General features: G+C 48.5%; 1 protein-coding gene across 7 annotated transcripts in view; it reads right to left on the reverse strand.

The window, feature by feature from the left end:
• SBF1 (SET binding factor 1) overlaps nucleotides 1–13042 on the reverse strand; it is a 209865-nt gene that overhangs the window by 44512 nt on the left and 152311 nt on the right. For all 7 annotated transcript variants that reach the window (XM_075345423.1, XM_075345422.1, XM_075345421.1 and 4 more), the window contains 4 exons: nucleotides 11443–11516; nucleotides 11100–11295; nucleotides 9903–10030; nucleotides 2461–2636 (listed from right to left, as the gene is read on the reverse strand). In XM_075345423.1, the coding sequence (XP_075201538.1) occupies nucleotides 2461–2636; nucleotides 9903–10030; nucleotides 11100–11295; nucleotides 11443–11516 (574 nt within the window). The remainder of the gene's footprint in view (nucleotides 1–2460; nucleotides 2637–9902; nucleotides 10031–11099; nucleotides 11296–11442; nucleotides 11517–13042) is intronic.

Raw genomic sequence — 13042 nt, forward strand, 5'->3', positions numbered from 1 at the left:
TTAGCCGCACAAGAGGTACAGGTCGCAAAATAACCCTGTGCCTTGGCACCCTTGCTCCTTGTGGACGACATGCTGTTGTCTCCTAGGAGAATGATCACTGAGGGTATATGGGAAGGGTATACAGCCCGACCGAACAGAAATATATAAATATATATATAGTATCTATTCCGGCACCCTAAGGGGACCAGCACCGGGTGACCGGTGTGGCTTACCGACCGCTAAAAAGCGGAGTGTGTGTCCTCCAGATTCCCTGCCTTAGGTCTCCCAGCGTTGCAGAGCTCTTTCCAGGAAATCCTCCACAGGCAGAATGCCAAAGAAATGGCTGCCGGAGCTCTCAGGGGAGGAGTGGAGCCGTGGGCGGCGTTAGAAAAAGTGCGGGAATCTGGAGTCCCCACAGTGATCAGTGAGGGGGGAGGAAACATACAGGATGCTCCGGCCCTCACAGCCGACGTCAGGCCGGCCGTCCCGCCCTTACCCCTGATAGACAGGCCCGGGGGCGGGAGTTTTGCTACTAGGCCGCAATTGAAGCCGGGGACTAAATTTAAGACCGCGCCCGACAAACAGGCGCGGTTGGCGCGGAAGTCCGCCGGCCGTCACAAATAATCAGCTGCTGCAGCGTCCGGGATGAGGCGCTCCATGCACATCCCCCATGGGGATACAGAGTACCTTAGTGATGCAGGGCCCGGTCCCTGAGGATAAATAAACTCCTGTCCGACAGATTCCCACAGGGGCTGCGGAGGGAGCACGGTCCCAGTGAATGGATGACCGCTCAGGATCCCACTTCTCCCAGAGCCGCTAAGGGATGGTGAAGGAGACGGCATGAGGCTCCGGCCTTTGTACCCGCAATGGGTACCTCAACCTTAACAGCACCGCCGACTTAGTGGGGTGAGAAGGGAACATGCCGGGGGCCCCGTGGGGGCCCAGTTTTCTTCCAACCGATATAACTAATCTGAGAATTCATGAGTGGATGTGTGCCTCCTTCCACACAAAGCATAAAACTGAGGAGCCCGTGATGCACGGGAGGGTGTATAGGCAGAGGGGAGGGGTTACACTTTTTAAAGTGTAATACTTTGTGTGGCCTCCGGAGGCAGAAGCTATACACCCAATTATCTGGGTCTCCCAATGGAGCGACAAAGAAAAGAAGAAATCCATTAGAGAGATAGCAGAAATGTTCGGAGAGGCCTAATCAACAGTATGGTACATTCTACAAAAACAAACAAAAAAAAAACAAAAACAGTAGTGATGTAGGGAACTCAAAGAGGCCTGAACAACCACAAACATCAGTGCTGGATAATCGCAGAATTTTTTCCACAGTGAAGAAAAACCCCTTCACAACATTCACCCAAGTAAAGGACACTCTCCAAGGAAGTAAGTGTTTCAATATCCAAGTTCATTATAAAGAGAAGACTAAATTACAGAGGGTTCACCACAAGGTGCAAACCATTAATCAGCCTTACAAATAGAACGGCCAGATCAGACTTTACAAAAAGACAAATACAAAAAAAAAAAACCAAAAAAAAAAACAAAACAACATCTATAGAAGCCAGCCCACTTCTGGAAAAGCATTGTATGGACAGATAAAACTATGATCAACCTGTACCAGAATAATGGAAAGAAGAAAGTAGAGGGCTGGGAACAACTCAATGCACACCACATCCTCTGTAAAACATGGTGGAAGCAGTGTGATGGCAGGGCATGCATGGCTTCCAATGGCACTGGGTCACTAGTACTTATTGATAATGTGACTGAAGACAGAAGAATTCTTAAGTGTAGAGGGCTACAGATTCTGCTATATATTCTGCTCAGATTCAATTAGATGCAGAAGGATTTGTTGGATGGCGCTTCACAGTACAGATAAACAATGACCCAAAACATACTGCGGAAGCAACCCAGGAGTTTAAGGCAAAGAAGGGGAATATTCTGCAATGGCTGAGTCAATCACCAGATCTCAACCCTATCAAGCATGCATTTCATATTCTTAAGGCAAGATTTAAGGAAGAAAGACTCACAAACAAGCAAGAACTGAACTCGGCTGCAGTAAAGGCCTGGCAGAATATCACAAAGGAGGAAACGCAGCGTTTAGTGACGCCCATGGCTTCCTGCAAAGAATTCTCTACAAAGTATTAAAAATAAACATTTTATTTATCGTAAAGTACATTTGCCCAATTACTTTTGAGCCCTGAAATGAGGAGGCTTTGTAGAAAAAATGGTTACAATTCCTAAACATTTCACATGATACTTTGTGTAACCCCTTTATTAAACCTTAAAGTCTATACTTGAATTGCATCTCATTTTAAAATAAAAACAAAAACATATGCAGAGCCCAGTCACAAAGATTTGGTCACTGTCCAAATATTTCTGGACCTAACTGTACATAAGGAAGGAAATCAAGAGGTTTGCTACTTACTTATAGCACTGGAAAGAACATATAACTTTCTAACAGTTATTGAGCCTACTCACTTGATGGAGGGATTCTTGTCCTTGGTTCTAGGTTGAACAGCATGTTGTAGGGAGAGACCAACACTGAATGGGAAAGTTCCTTGCACATCTTGAGGATACCTCAGCTTATGCAGCTGCTTGCGGAAACCTTCAGAGATCTCAGAAGGGACTTCCTCATCAAACGCCACCCGCAACAGCTGAAACCAAAATATATAAGTGACTTGTAGTAATGTCCATAACAATATAAAAGCTTGCAGCTGTCCTCATCAAAACACAGGTAGTATTTCAAACCCAAGAACAGTGGATATGAGGTCAGTATTTTGATCATTTTACTTTTTTCTAATAAGTGATCTACTGAAGTTATGCAAGGTTTATGATTTTGTGGGTTTATCCTTACCATAAGCCACGAAAGAAGGGAATTTTGTTTACTTACCGTAAATTCCTTTTCTTCTAGCTCCAATTGGGAGACCCAGACAATTGGGTGTATAGGCTATGCCTCCGGAGGCCGCACAAAGTATTACACTTAAAAGTGTTAAGCCCCTCCCCTTCTGCCTATACACCCCCCGTGCTCCCACGGGCTCCTCAGTTTTGGTGCAAAAGCAAGAAGGAGGAAAAAGAATTATAAACTGGTTTAAAGTAACTTCAATCCGAAGGAATATCGGAGAACTGAAACCATTCAACATGAACAACATGTGTACACAAAAAAACAGGGGCGGGCGCTGGGTCTCCCAATTGGAGCTAGAAGAAAAGGAATTTACTGTAAGTAAACAAAATTCCCTTCTTCTTTGTCGCTCCATTGGGAGACCCAGACAATTGGGACGTCCAAAAGCAGTCCCTGGGTGGGTAAAATAATACCTCGTAAGAGAGCCGTAAAACGGCCTCTTCCTACAGGTGGGCAACCGCCGCCTGAAGGACTCGTCTACCTAGGCTGGCATCCGCCGAAGCATAGGTATGCACCTGATAGTGTTTCGTGAAAGTGTGCAGGCTCGACCAGGTAGCCGCCTGACACACCTGCTAAGCCGTAGCCTGGTGCCTCAAAGCCCAGGACGCGCCCACGGCTCTGGTAGAATGGGCCTTCAGCCCTGAGGGAACCGGAAGCCCAGCCGAACGGTAGGCTTCGAGAATTGGCTCCTTGATCCACCGAGCCAAGGTTGATTTGGAAGCCTGTGACCCTTTACGCTGGCCAGTGACAAGGACAAAGAGTGCATCCGAGCGGCGCAGGGGCGCCGTACGAGAAATGTAAAGTCTGAGTGCTCTCACCAGATCTAACAAGTGCAAATCCTTTTCACATTGGTGAACTGGATGAGGACAAAAAGAAGGTAAGGAGATATCCTGATTGAGATGAAAGGGGGATACCACCTTAGGGAGAAATTCCGGAACCGGACGCAGAACCACCTTGTCCTGGTGAAAAACCAGGAAAGGGGCTTTGCATGACAGCGCTGCTAGCTCACACACTCTCCGAAGTGAAGTGACTGCTACTAGAAAAACCACTTTCTGCGAAAGGCGTGAGAGAGAAATATCCTTCATTGGCTCGAATGGTGGTTTCTGAAGAACCAGCAGCACCCTGTTCAGATCCCAGGGTTCTAACGGCCGCTTGTAAGGAGGAACGATGTGACAAACCCCCTGCAGGAACGTGCGTACCTGTGGAAGTCTGGCTAGGCGCTTCTGGAAAAACACAGAGAGCGCTGAGACTTGTCCCTTAAGGGAGCCGAGCGACAAACCCTTTTCCAGTCCAGATTGAAGGAAGGACAGAAAAGTGGGCAAGGCAAAAGGCCAGGGAGAAAAACCCTGAGCAGAGCACCACGACAGGAAAATTTTCCACGTCCTGTGGTAGATCTTGGCGGACGTTGGTTTCCTAGCCTGTCTCATAGTGGCAACGACGTCTTGAGATAACCCTGAAGACGCTAGGATCCAGGACTCAATGGCCACACAGTCAGGTTGAGGGCCGCAGAATTCAGATGGAAAAACGGCCCTTGAGATAGCAAGTCTGGTCGGTCTGGTAGTGCCCACGGTTGGCCGACCGTGAGATGCCACAGATCCGGGTACCACGACCGCCTCGGCCAGTCTGGAGCGACGAGGATGACGCGGCGGCAGTCGGCCCTGATCTTGCGTAACACTCTGGGCAACAGTGCCAGCGGAGGAAACACATAAGGGAGCTGAAACTGCGACCAATCCTGAACTAAGGCGTCTGCCGCCAGAGCTCTGGGATCTTGAGACCGTGCCATGAACGTCGGTACCTTGTTGTTGTGCCGGGACGCCATGAGGTCGACGTCCGGCACCCCCCAGCGGCAACAGATCTCCTGAAACACGTCCGGGTGAAGGGACCATTCCCCTGCGTCCATGCCCTGGCGACAGATAATCTGCTTCCCAGTTTTCCACGCCTGGAATGTGAACTGCAGAGATGGTGGAGGCCGTGGCTTCCACCCACATCAAAATCCGCCGGACTTCCTGGAAGGCTTGCCGACTGCGTGTGCCGCCTTGGTGGTTGATATATGCCACCGCTGTGGAATTGTCCGACTGAATTCTGATCTGCTTGCCTTCCAGCCACTGCTGGAACGCTTTCAGGGCAAGATACACTGCCCGTATTTCCAGAACATTGATCTGAAGCGAGGACTCTTGCTGGGTCCACGTACCCTGAGCCCTGTGGTGGAGAAAAACCGCTCCCCACCCTGACAGACTCGCGTCCGTCGTGACCACCTCCCAGGATGGGGGTAGGAAGGATTTCCCCTTCGATAATGAAGTGGGAAGAAGCCACCACCGAAGGGAAGCTTTGGTCGCCTGAGAGAGGGAGACGTTCCTGTCGAGGGACGTCGGCTTCCTGTCCCATTTGCGTAGGATGTCCCATTGAAGAGGACGCAGGTGAAACTGCGCGAAAGGAACTGCCTCCATTGCTGCCACCATCTTCCCCAGGAAGTGCATGAGGCGCCTCAAGGGGTGTGACTGGCCTTGAAGGAGAGATTGTACCACTGTCTGTAGTGACCGCTGCTTGATCAGCGGAAGCTTCACTATCGCTGAGAGGGTATGAAACTCCATGCCAAGGTATGTGAGCGATTGGGCCGGTGTCAGATTTGACTTTGGAAAATTGATGATCCACCCGAAACTCTGGAGAGTCTCCAGGGTAGCGTCGAGGCTGTGTTGGCATGCCTCTTGGGAGGGTGCCTTGATCAGATCGTCCAAGTAAGGGATCACCGAGTGACCCTGAGAGTGGAGGACCGCTACTACAGTAGCCATAACCTTGGTGAAAACCCGTGGGGCTGTTGCCAGGCCGAACGGCAGTGCCACGAACTGCAGGTGTTCGTTTTCTATGGCGAAGCGCAAGAAGCGCTGGTGCTCTGGAGCAATCGGTACGTGGAGATAAGCATCTTTGATATCGATCGATGCAAGGAAATCTCCTTGGGACATTGAGGCGATGACGGAGCGGAGGGATTCCATCCGGAACCGCCTGGTCGTTATGTGTTTGTTGAGAAGTTTCAGGTCCAGGACAGGACGGAAAGACCCGTCCTTCTTTGGGACCACAAACAAGTTGGAGTAAAAACCGTGGCCATGTTGCTGAAGAGGAACAGGGACCACCACTCCTTCTGCCTTCAGAGTGCCCAGCGCCTGCAGAAGAGCCTCGGCTCGCTCGGGAGGCGGGGATGACCTGAAGAATCGAGTCGGGGGACGAGAGGTGAACTCTATCTTGTAACCGTGAGACAGAATGTCTCTCACCCAACGGTCTTTTACCCGTGGCAGCCAGGCGTCGCAAAAGCGGGAGAGCCTGCCACCGACCGAAGATGCGGAGTGAGGAGGCCGAAAGTCATGAGGAAGCCGCTTTGGTAGCGGCACCTCCGGTGGCCTTTTTAGGACGTGACTTAGACCGCCATGCGTCAGAGTTCCTTTGATCTTTCTGAGGCCTTTTGGACGAGGAGAATTGGGACCTGCCCGCGCCCCGAAAGGACCGAAACCTCGACTGCCCCTTCCTCTGTTGGGGTATGTTCGGTTTGGGCTGGGGTAAGGATGTATCCTTTCCCTTGGATTGTTTGATGATTTCATCCAAACGCTCGCCAAACAATCGGTCGCCAGAAATTGGCAAACTGGTTAAGCGCTTTTTGGAAACAGAATCTGCCTTCCATTCCCGTAGCCACAAGGCCCTGCGGAGTACCACCGAATTGGCGGCTGCAACCGCCGTACGGCTCGCAGAGTCCAGGACAGCATTAATAGCGTAAGACGCAAATGCCGACGTCTGAGTGGTTATGGACGCCACCTGTGGCGCGGACGTGCGTGTGGCTGCGTCAATTTGCGCTTGACCTGCTGAGATAGCTTGTAGCGCCCATACGGCTGCGAACGCTGGGGCAAAAGAAGCGCCGATAGCTTCATAGATGGATTTCAACCAGAGTTCCATCTGCCTGTCAGTGGCATCTTTGAGTGAAGCCCCATCTTCCACTGCAAGTATGGATCTAGCTGCCAGTCTGGAGATTGGAGGATCCACTTTGGGACACTGAGCCCAACTTTTGACCACGTCAGGGGGAAAAGGATAACGTGTATCCTTAAGGCGCTTAGAAAAACGCTTATCTGGACAAGCATGGTGATTCTGGACTGCCTCTCTGAAATCAGAGTGGTCCAGAAACATACTCGGTGTACGCTTGGGAAACCTGAAACGGAATTTCTCCTGCTGAGAAGCTGACTCCTCCACCGGAGGAGCTGAGGGAGAAATATCCAACATACGATTGATGGACGCAATAAGGTCGTTCACTATGGCGTCCCCGTCCGGAGTATCAAGATTGAGAGCGGCCTCAGGATCAGAATCCTGATCAGCTGTCTCCGCATCATCAACCAGAGATTCCCCCCTCTGAGACCCTGCACAATATGATGATGTCGAGGGAAAATCTAAGCGAGCTCGCTTAGTCGGTCTGGGGCTGGGGTCTGTGTCAGAACCCTCAGCCTGGGATCCATGAGATACCCCGGGAGGACATTGTTGGTCCAGCTGAGGTGGGCCAGGGAACAAAGATTCAACAGAGTCCCTGTGCTGAGATACCGGCCTGGACTGCAAGGCTTCTAGTATCTTAGCCATAGTCTCAGAGAGTTTTGCAAACTCCGTCCCCGTCACCTGGACAGTGTCAGCAGGTGGCTCCCCCTGGGCCCCTCTTAGCAGAGGCTCTGGCTGAGTAAGTGCCACAGGGGCCGAACAGTGCACACAATGAGGGTCCGTGGAACCTGCCGGTAGCGGGGTCGTACATGCGGCGCAGGCAACATAATAATCCTGTGTTTTGGCACCCCTGCCTTTCGTGGGCGCCATGCTATTATCTTCCCTGAGTAACACAATAGGGTATATAGCCAGAAATCAACTGTGCACCATACAGTGTAAAACATATATACCATAAACATATAATGTTACACTACTGCACAATGGGGCTAGCACCACAGGTGCTGCTTACCACCCGCCTAAAGCGGTTGTGAGGCCACCAGAGTCCCTGCCTGGGTCTCCCAGACTTTGTCCCCCTCTGCAGCGTCCGAGGAGCTGACAGGAATGGCTGCCGGCGTCCTGAGGAGAGGAGGGAGCCGTGGGCGTGACCCAGAAAGAGCGGGAACTGGTGCCCGCACTGTGCACAGTGAGAGGGGTGGAGTATGCAAAGCATGCTCCAGCCCTCAGTGCTGCTCGTTCTGTGCAGCGTCCCGCCCTTCCCCTGCCTGTCAGGGCTGTGGGCGGGAGGAAAGGAAACTAGGCCGCAAAAAGCCGGGGACTCTAGTAATAAACGCGGCCGCCGTAAAAGCGCGGCCGGCGTGAAAGTCCCCGGCGCACTACAAGTCCCAGCCGCGCCGCAGTGTTTCCATGGCCGCGGCGGTCAGTGCGGCAGTCCCTATACATAAACACACTCAGCAACGCTGAGTGTGTAATGGCACATATTAACCCGGTCAGCACCGTGGTCCCCGGTGCACTAGCACACCCAGCAAAGCTGGAGTGTTGCTGTGCGCTGTCCCCACAGGGATACAGAGTACCTCCAAGTAGCAGGGCCATGTCCCTGAACGATACCCGGCTCCTATCCAGCAGGCTCCACAGGAGTTGTGGATGAAGCGCGGTCTCAGTGCCTGGAGACCGATAGGATCCCACTTCACCCAGAGCCCTGAGGGGGATGGGGAAGGAAAACAGCATGTGGGCTCCAGCCTCCGTACCCGCAATGGATACCTCAACCTTACAACACCACCGATAAGAGTGGGGTGAGAAGGGAGCATGCTGGGGGCTCTATATGGGCCCACTTTTCTTCCATCCGACATGGTCAGCAGCTGCTGCTGACCAATCTGTGGAGCTGTGCGTGCGTGTCTGACCTCCTTCGCACAAAGCAAAAAACTGAGGAGCCCGTGGGAGCACGGGGGGTGTATAGGCAGAAGGGGAGGGGCTTAACACTTTTAAGTGTAATACTTTGTGCGGCCTCCGGAGGCATAGCCTATACACCCAATTGTCTGGGTCTCCCAATGGAGCGACAAAGAAATGGAGTTCTAAAGCAAGTGGTGGTACAATACCTATCACAAATGTCAGAGCTACTAGTTATATACTCAAACACATATATCAATGATCAGATGATAGGATCACTACTAACTTCACTACTGATGGACCGTTCATGACTCTAAAGCCTGCTTTACACGAGACGATAGATTGTGCGATTGCACAATCGATCGTACCCGCACAAGTCGTTTTTGCGTCACGGGCAATTAGTTGCCCATGGCGCACAAACTCGTTGAACCCCCGTCACACGTACTTACCTTCCGGACGACCTCGCTGTGGGCGACGAACGTCCACTTCCTGGAGTGGGCGGGACGTTCGGCGTCACAGCGACGTCACACGGCAGGCGGCCAATAGAAGCGGAGGGGGCGGAGATTAGCGGGATGTAAACATCCCGCCCACCTCCTTCCTTCCATTAAGCCGTCGGGTGCCGCGGGAGGCAGGTAAAGCTGTTGTTCATAGTTCCCGTGGTATCACACGGAGCAACGTGTGATGCCACGGAAACGATGAACTACCGCCGCCATTTTAATTAAACAATTTTATGAAACCTAGCGACGAGTACACGACTCACGATTTGTGAGCGATACTGCGTCACTAGGAGGTGTCACACGAAACCACGTCGTGCGGTATGTCGGATGTGCGTCACGAAAACCGTGACCCCCAACAACATATCGCACAATCTATCGTCTCGTGTAAAGCCCGCTTAACATCATCATGTGTAAAGAGTGGCATCAATAACATTGATGCACTGAAGTACAATGAAGAGTCAAATGTTACCATGAGGTGGTGTAATGAATGAAGCTCATAAATCCATCAGGATTTGTGTCAATGATTATGCCTCAAACTTAGGTTGTTGTACAAAGATATATAATAGGCACCAAGTAATACAATAATCAGGACAGTTCTCCAGAACAAGCATTGTGCAAATGAACCAGAAGTAGATGTCGCTTTTTATCACAGTAAAATAACACCGTTAAACATTGACCTGGAAAGTACAAGAGCGCAGCTGAAGAGCTTCCTGCACATACTGGTCCAGATGGGCCGGGACACTGACTTTCTTCTCCTTCGTCAGAGATGCAACAGGGAAGGATCGCACGACTGTTTGTTCAGCCACTAAATTAAAAAAAACACAAAATATCACAATTTCAGTACACATTTTTGTAATCTTTTCTTTTTCTCTCACGAGAGTCTAGATGTGCACATGCTTATACTGAGAATGAATGTAATATAGCATAAAATTTAATTTGGTAACTTGTCCAATGGTTGGCATCTTTCAGAAACAGCAACACATGCAACAATAGGTAGTGTCTTGTATTGCAGATCAGCCCCATTGTGGTTATCCAGATCGAGATGTAATACCAACTACCACTCATGGATAGGTGTGCAGCTGTTTCTTCAAGAAATGTTTTTTGTAACCTTGGACCTTGCTTAAAAATGAAGCAACTTTGCAAATAGTCTTGATTAAAAGTATATTATTCCACACAGTCATACTCCCTTTTATCTAATCCCTATTTCTTTACGTACATTCAATAAAAGTCCTTTCAGTGCCACTGTTTGGTCCATGTACATGACCACCGTCACATAAATATACTGATCGGCAGTCATTTAATAGCCTGTTAACACAGGCAGACCACTATATATGACGTGCATTCAGTAATCAGACCACTGTATATGACGTGCATTGAGTAATCAGACCACTGTATATGACATGCATTGAGTTCACCACTAGGTCGCTCAGTGCACATAGGCTGCCATAGTTAGCAGTGAGAGTCCTGTTTACACAGAACGACGCATCGCTGAGAATGATGATCTTTAATGAAATCCAAAAGATCACTGCATCCAAAAAAAAAAGTGTGTTTTGCTGGTTCAGCATATCTACACTAAAAGATTACTTAAGAATGTGCATTTCACAATAATCTTTCAGTGTAAATGTAGCTTAAGGTAGCCATGAATAGTAGAGATGAGGAACAACACTGTAGGTTCACACTACAAATGTTTCCTTTACATTCAATAACCATTAACACAAAGGACAGAGATAAACCGAAGGATACTCTATAATCCAGTACTTGTAGAGAAATAAAATAATTGGAACTAATTGGAAACTACATAAACACTAACAATTAAAGTGACAAATTGTGTAGCTATATAGAAGAGAAAAAAAACAAAACAAAACTAAGCTCACCTAATGGGTCCACTGGAGTACCCTTAAAGATGCAACGATAAGTAGTGAGGAACAGCGCCCCTTCAGCAGGGAGCAGGGGTGGACCTCCAAGACTACCACCTGAAGCTTCCTCCCGTCCATCTGGTAGAAGATATACTCGAAGTCCTTCCATTACCAAATCCTCGCCTACTAACAATGTTGGTCGCAACAATTTTGGCTGAGAAATAAAAAAAAAAAAAAAAAAAGAGAACAATAGTAAGCATAAGGAATAAAAGACAATTAAGAAAATAATGGAAATATCAAACAATTGTGCAACTACTAAGCATAAACACAAATTAATAATGGACTAAACCCCCATACTAACCTTCTGGATTGGAGGCAACCTCTTACTTTCCCTGTGAACAGCATCCAAGGTCTCTATATGCATCTGAACAATGTCTGTATAAGAATAATAGAGAGACATAATAATCATATCATGTAAACAGCATGGCTATGGTATATAGACTAGCAACCCATATTATTCACAATTTGCAGCAATGTTCAATAGAACAATTTGTGAAGGTACATCTAATGAGGGCACACAATTGCATAAGGTGGCTCTGGTGACCAGCAGTGGTCACTGGAAGGAGTCCCTGCATACAAATGTATGCAGCTTCACAAGGAGGTCAGTGTGGAGCTACACTGTAGTATCGGCAGGTACTCACAACCACTGTAAGGATATGTTATGTAAGAAATTGGCACAAAGTCTTACATTCTTTTCAGATTCACTTTAATTCCTACCCTTCTGTGCAGAATATCATGTAATTTGACACTGGAAAGAAGTTGGTGGTACTGGGCTGCTAATGTAACTGATATTTTCATAACGTGACCAAACATTAAAAATTATATTCTAGTGTTATCAGTAGCAGGTACTATAAGTAGGGCAAAAAATATGCTGCAGAGGAAATACGATTTTTTCCCTTTATATAAATCGCAAGTTGGATATAATTTCAGACAACTGCAAAAATGGGATTTTTGTAACCATGAACTTAATATTTGGTTGCACACCCCTTTGGAATAAATAACTGCAATCCAAAGATATACAGCTTGGGAATTTAGATTGTGAACCCCAATGGGGACAGTGTTCCTGATATAAGTAAAGTGCTGCGGATGTTAGCGCTATATAAAAAAAAAAAAAAAAAAAAGACCGAAAGAAAGAAATCGCTTCCTATAACCATCATCAAGCTTCTTACGCCTCTCATCTGGAATTTTGGACCAGTCTTCTTTGGAAACTGCTCCAGGTTTTTAAACTTTGAAGGATGACTTCTCCCAACAGCAATTTTAAAAAAGAGAATTTTGTTTACTTACCGTAAATTCTTTTTCTTATAGTTCCGTATTGGGAGACCCAGACAATGGGTGTTTAGCTTCTGCCTCCGGAGGACACACAAAGTACTACACTTAAAAGTGTAGCTCGTCCCTCTGAGCTTATACACCCCCTGGAGAACCAGATCTAGCCAGTTTAGTGCAAAAGCTGAAGGAGAATAGCCACCCACAAGTAGAACAGAGCAAGAACCGGAACAACCGGAGACTCTGTCCACGACAACAGCCGGTGATAACACGCGGAACAAGAAATTGCCAACAGGCAACAGGGAGGGAGCTGGGTCTCCCAATACGGAACTATAAGAAAAAGAATTTACGGTAAACAAAATTCTCTTTTTCTTTATCGTTCCTATGGGAGACCCAGACAATGGGACGTCTCAAAGCAGTCCATGGGTGGGAATAAACAGAAAAAACTAAGAAGTAGGCGGAGCCTAACTTCACAAATGGGCGACAGCCGCCTGAAGGATGCGTCTGCCCAAGCTCGCATCTGCCGAAGCATGAGCATGCACTTGGTAGTGCTTCGAAAAGGTATGCAGGCTAGTCCAAGTGGCAGCCTGACAGATTTGTTGAGCCGTAGCCTGGTGCCTGAAAGCCCAAGAGGCACC

The sequence above is a fragment of the Anomaloglossus baeobatrachus genome, chromosome 4, assembly GCF_048569485.1.
Source record: "Anomaloglossus baeobatrachus isolate aAnoBae1 chromosome 4, aAnoBae1.hap1, whole genome shotgun sequence".
Taxonomy (NCBI): Eukaryota; Metazoa; Chordata; class Amphibia; order Anura; family Aromobatidae; genus Anomaloglossus; species Anomaloglossus baeobatrachus.